Source organism: Python bivittatus, unplaced genomic scaffold, assembly GCF_059951505.1.
Source record: "Python bivittatus isolate LINGU-HERP-01145 unplaced genomic scaffold, Pbiv_v1 ctg000080_np1212, whole genome shotgun sequence".
In the NCBI taxonomy this organism is placed as follows: Eukaryota; Metazoa; Chordata; class Lepidosauria; order Squamata; family Pythonidae; genus Python; species Python bivittatus.
Genome location: NW_028277035.1, coordinates 11,733,600 through 11,750,364, shown reverse-complemented (window position 1 = coordinate 11,750,364; position 16,765 = coordinate 11,733,600). Strand labels below are relative to the sequence as shown.

The 16,765-nt window shown below is 41.4% G+C and overlaps 1 protein-coding gene across 8 annotated transcripts in view; it reads right to left on the bottom strand.

Annotated features, from left to right (window-relative positions):
* Positions 1–16,765, bottom strand: part of BRD4 (bromodomain containing 4) — a 95,489-nt gene that overhangs the window by 53,144 nt on the left and 25,580 nt on the right. For 4 of the 8 annotated variants that reach the window (XM_088133513.1, XM_088133516.1, XM_088133514.1 and 1 more), the window contains exon 3: positions 14,233–14,791. The exons of the other annotated variants lie outside the window; for them this stretch is intronic. In XM_088133513.1, the coding sequence (XP_087989639.1) occupies positions 14,233–14,663 (431 nt within the window). In that variant the 5' untranslated portion in view covers positions 14,664–14,791. The remainder of the gene's footprint in view (positions 1–14,232; positions 14,792–16,765) is intronic. 8 annotated transcript variants of the gene reach the window in all.

The following is a 16,765-nucleotide window of genomic DNA, read 5'->3' as shown; positions in this document are numbered from 1 at the left end:
CCCATACCCCCAGACCATGTCCCAGGTATCTCAGCCTGTTCTGCCCATTCAGAGTTCAAGTTGAAGTGAACCTGAGTGATTTTATCTATTGGATAGCCTGAATAACCCTCACAATAGCCCAGCAGATGTTCCAGGGGGCCCTCCCTACCCAATAGGACCAGGTTACCCTAAACAGGGGCATTGGACGACTATCAGAGGATGCAATAAGGACAGAGAAGCACTGACGTTTCATTACCCTTATTGCCACTAGGTAACCCCTAATATAGGCTCTTACTGTGTCCAGTAAGACTCGCTTTGAGTCTTCCTAAACAGTGCTCTAGGTGTCTCTTCTGGCACTTCATCCCCCAGAGGTACTCGGTAAACCAAAGTGCACCCCAGGATTGGTGCACAGGCACAGACCACATAGGAGCAATACGATCCAAGGTCTCAGCCACCCACCCATTCCAGGCAGTGACTAGGGCCTCAGCTGAACTGCCCACTGGATCTCAGGGAAAACCCCAAGCTCTCTCTGGAACCCCACTGGATCCATAATTGCCTGGGGTGGGCATGTCTCCGTGTAAGGAAGGGTGACACCAGTGAGCCAAAAGGCAAGCAGGGAGTGATCTGTCCACAGCAACAGACTGATGTTAATGTCCTCCACTGCCAATCACGTCTCAACTACCCTCAGACAAAAAACAGATCTAGTGTGAGGCCTCCAGTATGTGTCAGGCTGTCAATGCCTCAGGACAGGTCCATGGTTGCCATGGAGAATGAACTTCTGAGCCACCCCAAACTCAACATCACCCAAATCCCCAACACTAACAGTCTTAGGGAGCTCTATGCCAACCCATCAACAGAATCCAGCAGCTCAGGTACGAAAGCCACTGGGCAGCAGGGAGGGTGGTACACCAGCAACAATCCTAACTGCTCAGCCCAACTTCAACCAGAGTGCCTCACATCTAGTTATCTGCAGAGCGGAGCCCTTGAAAGCCTGTAATGACTCATGGATGATAACAGCCATCCCTCCCCATGGTTCCTGGCTGGTGCAGAACCCAAACCCAGGTGGGCACATTTCTGAGAGGGGAACCCCCCCTCCAGGTCATGGTAAGACATGCCAGGTTGGCACCCTCCTCCAAGATAAAGTCATGGATGAGGGCAGCTTTGTTACATACCAACCTGGCATTCAAAAGCAATTGCTAGAGCCTGGGGCCACCGAGGATCTGATTACCAGGCACTGCAGGTAGAAGCCAAGGGCCAGACAACAGGACTGCTTTCAAATAGGGGGCCCGATGTCCTCAAGTGCGGCCCACCCTCAGATTCCCACTATAACTCTCTCTGCCCCTTATTGTCTGGATGGTCCTGCCTTCCCTCTCAGCTCCTCTGGTCCACTCCCACCTCTCGCATCCCCCTCCCAGGTCAAAGGACACATAAGTGATCTCTCTCCCCACCATCAATTAAACCCAGAGCCCAGCAGCCCACCCCGGCAGCAAATGTAACAATGTTAAATATATCTGCATACAAACTTAAAAGGACATCATCATATTCTTTAAATTGCCCAAAATAAACAATGTGCCCGCCAACAAAATGCTTTATAAAAGCATACAGTTAATACTGTAAATACTGACAACTATTCAGCTACAATCAGCTTTTATCATTCTCTCTCTCTCTCTCTCTCTCTCTCTCTCACCCACACACACACACACACAAACAAACAAACATTCTGGTCTCTCTTTTTTAAATGACGTTTTTTAACCTCTATTTTTAGCCAAAAAGACTTCCTAGTCTCTGCCCACAGGTTTAGAATAAAAATAAATGATAGAAAAGAGGAAAAGACCATGAGAACAAACAAGGAAAGGAAAACAAGCTTAACCATACCATCATTAAAAAAAAAAAATCTTAATGTTAACTGGACATAAAGCATTAATGCAAAGGCATGTTATGGGCATTCTCATATAATGGCTGCCAAGGTCTTGGGAAACATGATCAAGACACCGATTTATCAGAAGTAAACTTCTGAGGTTGCACTCCATCAATCTCCCATCCCCACCTAGATAATTTCTAGCATCACAGTGAGTACATTTTCAGAGTACTGCAAAAAAATATTTGTGTACCGTATAATATACTAATCTGTCATTTTAGCAATATGGCAAGAGAGTAAAACAGTTCACTTCTTTCAAATGCAAAACACTCTTATTTGCAGACTAAAACAGCTTTAAATTGAAATGAAATGAGATGGGATGACACAATTTCTGTGATTTGAATACAACAGTAAAAGAATACAGTTTATTCAAAAGGATCCATAACAACAAAAAAGAAGAATGAGGAGTAATGCTGCATGTTAAAAGAATTGACACCTGCTCAGGAATCAAAGCAATGATACTTGGTGATACTGTAGAGGGCACCTAGGTTAACATAGTGGGACAAATGAACTAAAGCAATATTATCACTCACCAAACCAAAGGGAAGAGATGGATGATGCTTTTTGGAATGAAATTGCTGGTCTTTAAAACAGGAGTTAGTTAAAAAAAGAATTTCCTGGAACCCTGATCAAGAGGCAAAGCTCTACTGATAAAAAATTGGCTGCACTCCAGTGAATGTTTTTTTTTTAATCTCTCATAGAATATAGGTAGTTCTCAAGCTACGATTCGAAGTTATGGCAGTGCTGAAGAAATGGTACTTACGCCCAGTCCCCAAGATTACAGCCACTGCAGTACTCCCACAGTCATGTGATTAAAATTCAGGCGCTTGGCAGCCTGCTCATGCTTACAACTACAGAGCCACTTCAACTTCCCCCACCCGCCTATCACCCCCCCCCCATCTGTGCCCTTTTGGCCTCCTACAGTCCACAGCCCCTGCCACCTTAGCTGACCTTCACTGTCTTCTTGATCCTGCTGCTGACCAAGCACACCTGGCCTGGCCCTTCACAAGGCAGCTGCAGGCCTCATGAGACTTTCTTCCCAAGGTTGTGCACAGCAGTTTCCTCACAAGACTTGGGGAAGAAGGCTTCATGTGGCCAGCAGCTGCCTCAGGCTGGGCTTGCCTCATCAGCAGCAGGAACAAGAACATGGCAAAGGTCAGCTGGGGTGGCGGAGTGCAGGGCAGCAGGGGCCTTGGAGTGCAGGGTGGCGAGGGCAGCTGGGGCTTCCCAAGGTGGCTGGGGCTTTGCACCACACTGTTGGGCCAGGTTGGAGCTTCCTGGGGTGGCCATGGGTTGGTGCCATGGTGCTGGGCCAGGCTGGGGCTTCCAGGGGCAGCTGCAGCTACATGCCACTCTGCTAGGTTGGGCTGGCACTTCCAGCTGTGGCTGTGACTTTGCGCCATGGCTCAGGGGCTTTTTGTAGCCCCAGAGGTGCAAAGTGCCAAGAAGTCCCAGAACTGTGGCGTGCCAAGAAGCCCCATAGCTGCCTGGTTCTGGCACTGCTTGCGGCTCCCCAAGGCAGGGTGCAGGGTGGCCAAAAGAGCAGAGATGGGGGGGATAGGCAGTTCGGGGGAGTTGAAGGGGAGGCAGTCCCTTATTTTGGAAGAACTGAGGCTCGCAGCTGTCAGGACCAAGCTGGGAACGGCTTGGATCAGTGTGGCTCCTCAGCTAACAACAGGTGGAATTCAGTTAACGATGGCAACAGGGATTGCCATCGCCAAGTAATATGGTCATGTGATGTTGAGGTTTACGACCACATCGCTTAGCGATGGAAATTCTGGTCCCAATTGCTATAGTGACTCGAGGACTATCTCAAGTCAAGTTACCATCAAATAACTCTAAGGCTACATGGAACAGTGTTTGAAAAACACTGCTTTAAAAGAAGCATTAAGTAACAGTGATGGAGTAATTTAATTACTCCCAAATCTGTTGGAAGATACCAGGAAATATGATATATCTTGCTGAAACCTTTCTCCAAAGAGTAAAAGAAAGCAGAAGATGATCAGCTACCTCTGATGCTAACCAGTACAGAAGATTTAGATGATAAAGCAGAAGTAGTGAAAAGAAAGTTGGGGGAACGTGACAGTGTCATCTCAAACTGAATGAGCTTAAACATCAGGGACACATTGAATTGCATCAAGGATACCAAAGGAACTTGCTTAAAGTCTGGCCATACCTTTATTATCTTTGAGAAATCCTGGAGAATGTGTACCAGTACAAGGCAAACTTTCAATATTGGGCCTATCTTCAAAATTAACACCCCCTGCCCCTTGCAAACCAATCAGACTGACAACAATAGAAGGGAGATTCTAAACAACATCATAAAGCTATTGACTTAAGCATTCTGAAAAAATGTTAAGATAACCAGAAGTCAACACCGATTTGTCAAGAAAAAGTCTTATCAGCCTTGTCTCATTTTTAGGTTGCACAAAGAAAATGCTACAGACATAATGTACCTTGATTTCAACTAAACTTAAACTAGATACTGTGACATACTGGATGCACAGTTGTCTTGAAATTCATATTCAAGGATTAGAGGAAAGTACTGAATGTAATATTACAAGATTTGGTTCTAGATCACTTTAATATTTAGACTTATGATCTGGATGAGGGGAAAGGGATGCTTAGCAAATTTGCACGTTACAAAATTAGATGTGATAACTAATATCCCAGAAGAAATAAAATTCAAAATTGTGGTAAAGCCAAGAATGAGCTGAAGGTAACAGAATAAATCTGAATACAGCGAAACACACAGTTATGCACCTATGAAACAGAATTCAATTAACCAGTTATAAATGGAAGGTTTATTTGATTTTCATTCCACCAAAATCAGAAGATCTTGCGAGTTATTACTAGTTTGGTAATAATTCTTAGGAAAAAGATTCTGAAGCAACAGTTAATTTCAAACTGAAGAAACATGGTATCACTCAAAAAAAAAACATACACAGTTTTGGACTGCACCAACGGAAATTCAATATCTGTCAGATGAAGTAACAATAGTAGTTTAGTAGGGATTGGTCAGATCCCACTTACAGCAATGTATTTACCTCTGGATACTTCTCAGTAATAATGGAACCAATTTCCCAGAATGATGGAGAGCTCTGCATCAATCCAGAGGACTGAATGAAAGAAGGACTGCTTAGCTGAATATCAACAGTAGTAACCTAATTAATATGTATTAGGAAGAAAATTACTTTCTATTATGAATTTTGTGCCCAGAACACACAACAATTGTAACTCCATTATTTATTAATATTATTATATTCTATCTTTCCTCTGTAAAGTCAAGATTATGTAGATGGGAACATTTTATTACATGTGGTGGACATGTAAAAAAAAAACCACCCAAAAGTATCTGAAAGACATATATAGAACAATGCAGAAAATCTTGCAATTTAAATTTGATATGAAGCCACAACTTTTCCTACTGGGTATAATTTCAGAAAAAATAAGAAACATTATAATTTAATGAGATTCATGCTCACAGCAGCAAAAACAAATTTTGTTCAACATTGGAAGAAAGACACAATTTCAACAATATTTGATTGGAAGCTTAAACCTGGAGAATATGAAGCCATGGCAAAATTTAACAGTATATATAGACAATAGCAGTTTAACTAAATTTAAGCAAGAATGGTTCCCATATATACAATACATCACACAGCACAGCAAATACAATCACTTACAGTCTGGCTTATAGGGGGCCTAGAATGTCTGCAAATATTGCAAATCAGCAGATGTATAAAAAGTGGGGAGCCAGAAACCCAATAGTTGTTGTTATTTTTTATTTTCCTTCCATGGTGATTAATTTTTGTTAAATTTGCTCTATTTTTTTCATTTTATTAATAGGTATTTTTAATATACATACACTCACACAAGGTAACAATACAAGGGAGACTTTAACAAGTAATCAGGTTAAGATTGAAACCTCTACTACAGTGCACTTGGAAAGTATTCAGACCCCCTTCACTTTTTTCAATTTTGTTATGTTGCAGCCTGATACTACAATCATTCAAATTCATTTTTTTCCTCCTTAATCTACACTCAGTACCCCATAATGACAAAGTGAAAACAGAATTTTAGAAATGTCTGTAAATTTATTAAAAAGGAAAAAGTGAAATATCACATGTACTTAAGTATTCAGACCCTTTACTCAGTACTTTGTTGAAGCACCTTTGGCAGCAATTACAGCCTCAATTCTTTTTTGGTATGACGTGACAAGCTTGGCACACCTGGATTGCGGGATTTTCTGCCATTCTTCTTTGCAAATCCTCTCAAGCTCAATCAGGTTGGATGGGGACTGTCAGTGGACAGCCATTTTCAGGTCTCTCCAGAGATGTTCAACAGGGTTCAAGTCAGGGCTCTGGCTGGGCCACTCTAGGACATTCACAGAGTTGCCCCTAAGCCATTCCTGTGTTGTCTTGGCTGTGTGCTTAGGATCGCTGTCATGTTGGAAGGTGAACCTTCGGCCCAGTCTGAGGTCCTGAGCGCTGTGGAACAGGTTGTCATTGAGGATATCTCTGTTCTTTGCTCCATTCAGCTTTCCCTCAACCCTGACCAGTCTCCCAGTCCCTGCTGCTGAAAAACACCCCCACAGCACGATGCTGCCATCACCATGCTTCACTGTTGGGATGGTATTGGGCAGGTGATGAGCAGTGCCTGGTTTCCTCCAGACATAATATTTAGAAGTGAGGCCAAACACTTCAATCTTGGTTTCAGCAGACCAGAGAATCTTGTTCCTCACAGTCTGAGAGTCCTTCAGGTGCTTTTTTGCAAACTCCAAGCGGGCTTTCCTGTGTTTTGCACTGAGGAGAGGCTTCTGTCCAGCCACTCTGCCAGAAAGCCCAGATTGGTGGAGGGCTGCAGTGATGGTTGTCCTTCTGGAACTTTGTCCCATCTCTGGACAAAGGATCTCTGGAGCTCAGTCAGAGTGACCATTGGGTTCTTGGTCACCTCTCTTACTAAGGCTCTTCTCCCCCGATTGCTCAGCTTGGACGGGCGACCAGCTCTTGGAAGAGCCCTGGTTGTGCCAAACATCTTCCATTTGAGAATTATGGAGGCCAGTGTGCTCTTGGGAACCTTCAGTGCAGCAGAAATTTTTTTGTAGCCTTCCCCAGATCTGTGCCTTGCAATAATCCTGTCTCTGAGCTCTGAAGGCAGTTCCTTTGACCTCGTGGCTTTTGCTCTGATACAGTATGCGTTGTCAGCTATGAGGCCTTCTATAGAGAGGTGTGTGCCTTTCCAAATCATGTCCAATCAATTTACTTTACCACAGGTGGAGTCCAATCAAGGTGTAGAAACAGCTCAGCAACGATCAAGAGGCACCTGAGCTCAATTTCAAGTGTTGTTGCAAAGGTCTGAATACTTAAGTACATGTGATATTTCAGTTTTTCCTTTTTAATAAATTTACAGACATTTCTAAAATTCTGTTTTCACTTTGTCATTATGGGGTACTGAGTATAAATTAATGGGAAAAAATGAATTTGAATCATTGTACTATCAAGCTGCAACATAACAAAATTGAAAAAAGTGAAGGGGGTCTGAATACTTTCCGAATGCACTGTATATGACAATTATTTTGATGTGAGATGCAGTGGATTTTTTTCAATGTTATACTCAACTTTAGATGAAAAAGCTAAATAATTTAATGCTTGTAATATTGCCATCCTAAATTGTAATTAACATTAATAGAATATTTTTTTCTTTTCTATTCTCAATGTTCTAAGCTACTTAAATAATAGAATGTTAATAAATTTTAAACATATACAAACATCAATGTATGGAAACAACACAATGTACAGGTAGTCCTCACTTAACAATGGTAATTGGGACTGGAATTTCCATCACTAAGCGATACAGTTGTAAAGCACAACATCACATGACTGCACCACTTAGCAATGGCAGTTCTGGTAGTCCCTGGTCACCATTGCTAAGCAAGGACCACAGAGATTGTTAAGTGCAGGTCACGTGAATTCCAACTGGCTTCTCCATTGACTTTGCTTGTGGGAAGCTGGCAGGGAAGCTTGCAAATCAAAATCCCGTGACCGCGGGACGCTGTAACAGCAGAAACTTCAAGGTCTAGTCATAAGTACCACTTGTTCAGCACCATCGTAAGTTTGAACGGTCGCTGAACGAATGGTTGTTAACCGACGACCACCTGTACTAAGATTTATAATTACATAAGAAAAAAAAAAGATTATGTACATTGGGATCTACCCTAATTTTATCACTGTGAGGTAGGCTGGGCAGAAAAAAATGACACACCCAAAGACATCCAGTAACCGGGGAGCTGAGCCTAGGTCTCACCAGTCTAACACCTTAACCATTAGCATTATCCTGGCTCATGTGTACATATGACTCTAATGTTACTTGTTTCTGGGTAAGCAGAAAAACCAACCTCATTATAACATACTTTTCAGGACATTGCTTTTAGGGATACATTATTGGTAGTGCTACTGCTAGTGTTTATTGATTTTTATTCATTAAGCATTTTATTCATTATTTTGTTATGAGTCCTATTGGTCATGTTTTAAAAGTTGGGAAGGAATTTCTGAAAAGCAACAATCATGAACTTAAATTTGAGAGCAGTAATGGAAAGAGGATTCTTTTTGTTTTGTTTTGTTTCTTTCCTAGGTTTCAGTCTTACATCCAAAAGAAAAATCCTTCAACACTACTTTATACTGAGGAACTGCACTAAACACTTGTTTTACAAAGCAATGCAGTATAGAAGATATCCAGGAGAGGGTGCCAAAAGAATGGAAAACACTATAAAGGATATTCAAGTTCACATTTCAGAATTCTGTGTCTGCTAGCTACAACTCATAGTTACAGATATGCATTTTAATTGTTTTTGCTATATTGCTGGGCTTAATTGTCTTATTGGGATAATGCCTCCAAAGTAACAACTACTTGGTTACTAGCAATAATTAAGAACTAATCAAAGCTGGCTCACTAATTTCTGATAAGTTATTATTACTAAACATGGTTTACTGAACAAGCTATAGCGACCTGGTTCGTTCATAAAATTAAGTCATTATACTTAGAATCACACATGATGCTAAACGATCACACATTAGGACGTAGACTAATGTATTCGCAGATTCCTGACCTCACCATAATACAAAATCTGCACAATACAAAAAACTGCACATCGTAACTTTTAGATTATTGTGGACTGGGACCTATTTTACTTTTTCTGATGTTTCTGTTTTATTATGCAACACTTAACAGCCGTATGAGTCTGGCCTATGGCATTTCATAGCATATTAGAATAAAACTGATTAAATCTTTATGATGTTGCAGGCGTCCTTGCAGTTCTGTTATGATTTCTGCATCAGACAATGTTAGTTCACTGGCTATGTTTACACAGTGGACTTATTATATCTGTTTCGTTTTCACTCCACATAATGTGTGAACTCAGTTACTATGAGACCTATAAGTTAATTCCTTTTCCTTTCTATGCTTTGATGTTTATACAAGGCTTGTATCTAAAACTGAGAACTGAATTTATGAAGCACTGTCATATATGTGGAGTCCTTGGTGTTCTTTGATCTTGGTTGTTTTCTTGCAGACGTTTCGTTACCCAACTAGATAATATCTTCAGTGCTAGATGGGAGTGGGGTTTGCTCTCTGTTTATATATAGTAGCTTGTCCTGTCAGTGTTGGGGGGGGGATGTTGTTTTCTCCTTTGTAGTTCCTTGATTAGGCTTTTTTTTACTACTTGATTCTTTGTCTGGTGTTAATCCTGATATTAATCTCGGTTTATCTGGGTGTTGGTTGCTGGCAAGGAGGTGTTCTGATCTTTTTGTTTCCTTTTTATTGTCTCTTGAATAGTTTGTAGATGTTGTTTTATCTCTATGTGCGTGTTGATGGCTGACTTGTCTGAATGCCAAGCTTTCAGGAATTCCCTTGTGTTTTTGGATTTAGTTTGGTCTAAGATGCTGACAGGTTCCCAGTTGAACCTACATTTGAGTCTGTCCACGTGTTGTGAGATTAAGGAGTTTTCATCGTATTTTCTGACTGCTAGTGAAAACTAACCTAAATCCATAGAGATAAACACATTTACACACCATTCAAAAGAGACAATAAAAATCTAAAAAGAAAACAAAAAGACCAGAACACCATCTGACAGCAATCAACACCCAGATAAACAGGGATGAACACCAGACTAACAATCAGCAGTAAACAGCCTAATCAAGGAACTACCAAGGAGAAAACAGCACCCCCAGCAACACTGACAGGGCAAGCTACTGTTTATAGACAAACCCCACTCCCTTCTAGCACTGAAGATGTTACTAGTTGGGTAATGAAATGTCTGCAAGAAAACAACCAAGCTCAAAGAACACCAAGGACTCTGCAGTTCAACCCCTAGCTACATATAATCTCTTCTACTGATACTGTCATATAGCTTACTTGGAAGTAAAACTTAATGACTAGATTTGTTTAACCATAGTTTATAGCAGGGTAGACAAACACTCCAACCACAATCAAAAAAATGATGGCATGATTTTCCAGCACTTTGGGTTGAAAAACTCCTTAACATTATAGTAATAAGTTTAGTATAGGCTTAATATACATTAAAAATACAAACAAAACTCCCCCTCTGCCAAGAGGAAAAATTGAAAATACCAGGTATCTTCCAGAAGTCGCCTGTTCTCAATTTCAACATTGATTGTAAAACAAAACAAAACAAAAAAATTGTACCACCAGAAAGTAAACTGTGCCATTATATTAAAACATAATATGGTTTGATTTGTTTGAGCACAGCACATTATGTAAATTCAAACCACTTTTTTTGCATTCCCCCAAGCCCCACTTCAAAGATAACCACATTCTAAATGAGTCCTATGTATACTGTATCTGTGAAAATTTAAAAATGCATTAAACATTCTACTGTCATGGAGGTGTACTTCTGTTGCCTTTTAAGTACCATTTTGGGGTGGGAACATTTTACTGCTGTATTTATACAATGATACTAGCAAAAAGAGTAAGGCCTATCATACAAACCTGACCTAAATTGTAGATTGGATTTTTATGTGGAGGCCCATGAATGTTTAACTTTGTGGAAGAACTCTTCTTTAAAAATAGGGGGGCAAACTGTTCTATTGGAAGTTGTGACTGGAAACTGGAATACATATTTTAACTTGATTTATAAGGGTTTTTCTCAATTTCAAATGCCCCCTTAATTCACAACAGTGGCAATATAATCAATTCAAGTATGTTCTGACAGCTCAGTATGGACGAGATACTTTGGCGGTGTCTAAGAAACAAAGTGCTTTCATACTTGATGGAGTCGATGAAATTAAAACTACCTCATTTTTGTATCAAAAACGACATATTTTTAACGACATATCTTGATACTAAGACATTTATGCTCATAGTTTAAAGAATTTCAACACCCAATAATGAACATTAACGGTTGCAGGACTTGAAAAATATTAAATTCGTTTCAGTAGATTTAGCATTAAAATTGCTTTATCAAAAGACTTTTATTTTGAATCTACTCCCTGCACTTGGCGATGCACAAGCGCAGGGAGGCCAGGGGAATGGATGGTGCGGTGCTGTGCGAGCGCAGGGAGGCCAGGTGGTCTTACTAGAGAGATCTGTGACCTTCCCTGCTGGCTTCCCACAAGCAAAGTTAATGGGGAAGTGGGGAGGGAAGGGCAAAAATGGCGATCACATGACCGCAGGGCACTGCAGCCACTGTAAAAGCAAGCCAGTTGCCAAGTGCCCGAACTGCAATCAAGTAATTGTAGGGGTGGTGCAACGGCTGGAACTTCGAGGACTGGTCGTAAGTACCACTCCTTCAGCGCTGTCGCAACTTTGAACAGTTGCTGAATGAGTGGTTGGTAAGCAAGAACTACCTGTATTATTGAGGAGTTATGGTTGTATCAGACTTTGGAGAATTAGTTTCAGAAATTGGAAAAGTACTATTATTCCTGTTTTTAAGGATTAGATTCAAGAACTATGTAGCTTTTGAAAAGGCAATTTATTAATTTAAAAATGACATGTTTTCCTTTGGTGTAGATTTTATGACATTTTGTAATATTAATAATCATTTATTTTCTTCAATTTAGATTGAGAGAGTTTCCCACCCGCCTATCTCTCCCCCCCATATTTGCCCTTTCAGCCACCCTGTACTCCACCACCTACCCGCCACCCTCAGCTGACCTTCGCCGTCTTCTTCCTCCTGCTGCTGGCCTGGGACCCAGGCGCTGGGTGAGGGTGCAGCCCCAGGATGTGTGTGGCAAGCATACCAGGCCGGCAAAACCTTGTTTGCTGAAGGGAGGTTGCCAAGCCTGGCCAGGAACTGTGGGACAGAGTTGGCAGAGGAGGCAGGGTAGCAGTACAGGTGGAAGAGCCCTGTCTTCCACCGCTGGTGTGAGGAGCGGCAGACCACGGAGAGCGCAGCAGAACAGGCCGGAGAGGCAGCAACAGCTCCTTAGGGGAAGGTGGTAGCTGTATGGGAGGCGCTGTTCATGGCAGTGGAGGAACTGGAGGAAGCAAAGGGACAAGAATTTCCTGGAGGTGCACCATGTGTGCAGCAGCTTGTGTTGGAAAGCAGTGCTTCCAATGGAGTAAGCGGAGGGACAAGGACTTCCCAGACATGCAGTGCACGTTGTGCAGTTTGTGTTAGAAAGAAGTGCTTCCAACGGAGCAAATGGAGGGATGAGGGCTTCCCGGAGGCTTAGCATGCACTCTGAAGCTTGTTTTGGAAGCACTCCTAGAGAATTGGCCTCTGCGCTCTAGCAAGATGTGGAGGTAAGCCCAGCATTGACAGAGTATACCCATAGGCCCTCTAATTGCTTGGCCCAGTCTTCCTCCTGCAAGGCCTCGCAAAGAGCCAGCAGCTTCCAGCGTGAGCTGCAGAGTACATGCAGCACCTCCGAGAAGTCCTTGTCCCTCTGCTTCCTCCAGTTCCGTTGCCACCCGAACAGTGCCTCCTGCACAGCCACTACCTTCAGCCAGGGAGCTGCCATCACCTCTCTGGCCTGTCCCACTGCACTCTTCACAGTCCCTGGAATATCATTCCTCGTGCCAGCAGTGGTAGACGGGGCTCCTCCACCCACGCCACCCCCTGCCTCCTCTGCCAGCTCAGCAGATGAGCCTTTACCACCCTGCCACACATGTCCCAGGACTGCACCCTTGCCTAGCACCTGGATCCTGGGCCAGCAGCAGGAAGAAGGGTGGCAGGGGGCGGCAGAGTAGGCAGCGGAATTCAGGGCGTCTGAAAGGGCAGAGATGGGGGGAGTTGATGCAGAGGCAGTTACTGCAGGGCTAGGGAGAACATAACCATGGAATGCTATGACCGGTCGTAAATGAGGGCCAGTTGCCAAGCACTCAGATTTTGATCATGTGACTGCAGGGGTGCTGCAACACCAGGAACTTTGAGAGCGCTTATAACTACCATTTGTTCAGTGCTGTTGTAACTTTGAATGGTCGCTGAACAAATGGTTGTAACCCAAAGACTACCTTTAAGTTTAGTAACATAAAATAAACCACACAGATCTGAGAAGGAAAACAAAGCAAAGAAAAAACCATAGAGAGCCAGTTTGGTGTAGTGGTGAAAGTGCTGGCCTAGAAACCAGGAAACTGTTAGTTCTAGGTCTCCCTTAGGCATGAAAGCTGGCTAGGTGACTTTGGGCCAGTCACTCACTCTTGGCCCAACCAACTCACAAGGTTGTTGTGGGGAAAATAGGAGGTAGGCGTATTAGGTATGATTGCTGCCTTGAGTTTTAAATAAAAAAGGTTGGATAAAAATCTAATAATACTGATGGCTGAAGCAGAAGAAATTTCACATTTTGGGATGATTGAGTGAAAACCCCTAACCTTAGCTCAACTGGTTGCTGTGGCATGAGCTGAACTGAGCAGTTCATACAAGTCAACTAAAATATATAAGTGAATTGAAGCAGTTCTGCAAAGAGGAATGGTCCAAAATGCTTTCAAGTCAATATGTGAGACTGATTAACAGGTATAGGAATCATTTGATTATTCATTAAAGGAGGTACAAGTTACTAAATAAATGAATGTCTTTATAGGTCATAGACCTATCAAGCATAGTGTAATACAAATGGTGAAACAAACTTCTGAATTAACAAGCATTAAAACTGTCCTTATAAAACAAGGTAAAAAAACAAGGTAAAACAAGGTAAACACAATGGGCCAAAACAGGGAAATACTAAAGCAGCTGTAGGATGAGAACCAAAGAAATGATTAAATTTCAATAATTTAAAACATAACAGAATACTATGAATACTTCAATATACTTTTATTTCTTATTAATTTAAAATTGCAATCTTTAGATATATTTTATTTTCATTTATATAGCCGCTCACCTCACACAAAGTGACTCTGTCCATATACAGTACATATAGTTGAGTCGCTTAGCCTTGTTTCCTCGTTGGATGTATGGCTTTTTGGCTGCAATTCTTCCATAAAGACCACTTCTGGCCAGACTTCTCCGGACAGTAGATGGATGTACCTGGGTCCCACTGGTTTCCGCCAGTTCTGTGCTGATGGCACTGCTGGACATCTTCTGATGTTGAAGGGAAGTAAGCAGGATGTGTCTTTCATCTGCTGCATTGAGTTTCCTTGGCCGACCACTTCGTCTACGGTCCTCAATGTTGCCTGTTTCTTTGTGCTTCTTCAAAAGAGCTTGAACAGCACATCTTGAAACCCCAGTCTGCTGTGAAATTTTTGCCTGGGAGAGACCTTGCTGATGCAGGATAACTACCTTGTTTCTTGTTGCTGTGTTCAGTCTTGCCATGGTGTATGACCTGTGACATGAAACTGTCTTCCACAACCTCACCTTAGGAGCAGAGTTTGGCTGTTCCTCACCCAGTTTTAAGCCTCCTACACAGCTGTTTCTGTTTCAGTTAATGACTGTGTTTCAACCTACATATGAAATTGATGATCATTAGCACCTGCTTGGTATAATTGGTTAACCATACACTGACTCTAATCCTACAAGATCCCTGACTTTGTGCAAGTGTACAAAGTGTGCAAGTGTAAGAATTGATGCTGATTTGAAGCCAAAGGGTAATCACACCAAATATTGATTTTAGACTTCTCTTCGCTCACTTTGCATTTTGTAAATTGATAGACATAAACAATTACAATATATATTTTTGAAAGCATTCTTACTTTACAGCATTTTTTCACACCTGCCTAAAACTTTTGCACAGTACTGTATGTCCACAGATCAGTAATAAATATGCCTAACAAAGACATATGATAAAGATATCTTTTTATTTAACAAAAAAAGACTTTCCCCATAATTTATATTCTTCTGAAAATATCCTTACAAAAGTTTTGATTTGATTTAGAATTATTTCAAATCCTGGTACGGTTGAGCCAACTATCTGAGTTGACAAGCCTTGGTATGTAATTGTTACAAATTCTAGATGATCATGCATGATTTGAGATGTGAGCCATGGTTTGATGGGATGTCTGAACTGACAAACCATACAGTTGTTGCTTTGCCTACAGCATCCACTAGACTAAGAGACTCAAGTTGTGAGATGAAAATAAAATCTGACACTCTGAACTAGCATTTTGCTACATCCCAGGAAACTTGAACAATGACTTAGGTTCTAGACAATGCACTGGATCAAGCTTGCTCCTCAATGAACAAAACACTTCCTTCTGTGGGTGGAGATAATAAAAATGCAAAAGAGGCTTCCTAGTGATGAAAGTGGGAAGGGTGGCACTTTACCTTAGCCTCCTTTCCTTGTGTATTGCCATCTATGATGTTTAGGAAAAAAGCAATAACTGTAACAATAGGAGAGGTGATGCTGGTGGCTGCAGGGAAGAAGAGAAAATAGCCTGTTCCACCTTCATTCACCACTGCCAAACAAACACTGATGACTGTAAGTTGAGATTTAACACTATTAGTACAAAGCCTGGTATTCTATTACAGCTAAGTATATATTCTGTGTGCACATATACACATCCCAGTGTGTATACAGATGTATACAATGTTAGACCCAGTCTTGCCATTCCATGAAAAGCCTTGTTCTGTTTACTGAGAAAACTGATATCCAGCAGAAGCATCTTGCTGGCGGAATAGCAGATTTTTCAGATTTCCCTTTATTTATTTAATATTTGAGCCACACCCCACCTTTTTATTCATTTGACAATCAAGGCAGCTTACTACAGTAAAAGAACAAAATATAAATGCAGTATTACTAGTATATTAAAATCCAGATAGAAATCAAACACTAAAACAAATAGCAATTAAACATTTAGCAGAAAATAAGCATTTTACCAACTTCTTAAGTACTGTGAGACAGGGGACTAAGCACCTCTCTTTAGGGAATGCTTTTTACAGAATGGGAGCCACACAAGGCAAAGCATTTTCTCAAGTATCAGAAAGCCAAACCTCTGGCAATGGTGGGGCAACCCTGTAGGTCTGAGTATCTGGGCAGATTCATAATAGGGGTTCCCTGCTTGGCTACAGTACCCTTTGGAACATTATGGGAAATTAGGCAACTAGAACCAGAACTACTACTCTTCCTCCAGTCTTAGCCGAACTACATTGAGTGAATGGCCAACCCTGTTATAAAAAATACAGCTAAGCTATTTCACCTTATTTTGCATAATATATATTAACTACAGAATTCTAGTTTATATTCAAAGAACACCATTGATTCCACTAAATTTCCAGAGGTCAGAATTTCAAAAGGATTGCTCAAATTTATTTAAATGTTTCTTACTAAAGAGAATAAGTAATAAAGTGATTAAGATTGGTTCCATACCAATGCATTTATATTCTCTAAAGTCTTAATTCATTCTTTCCATTCAACAAAGACATCTTCTCCCACAAATACCAAGTCCATCAATATCTCTCACTTCACAGCACGGATGAAG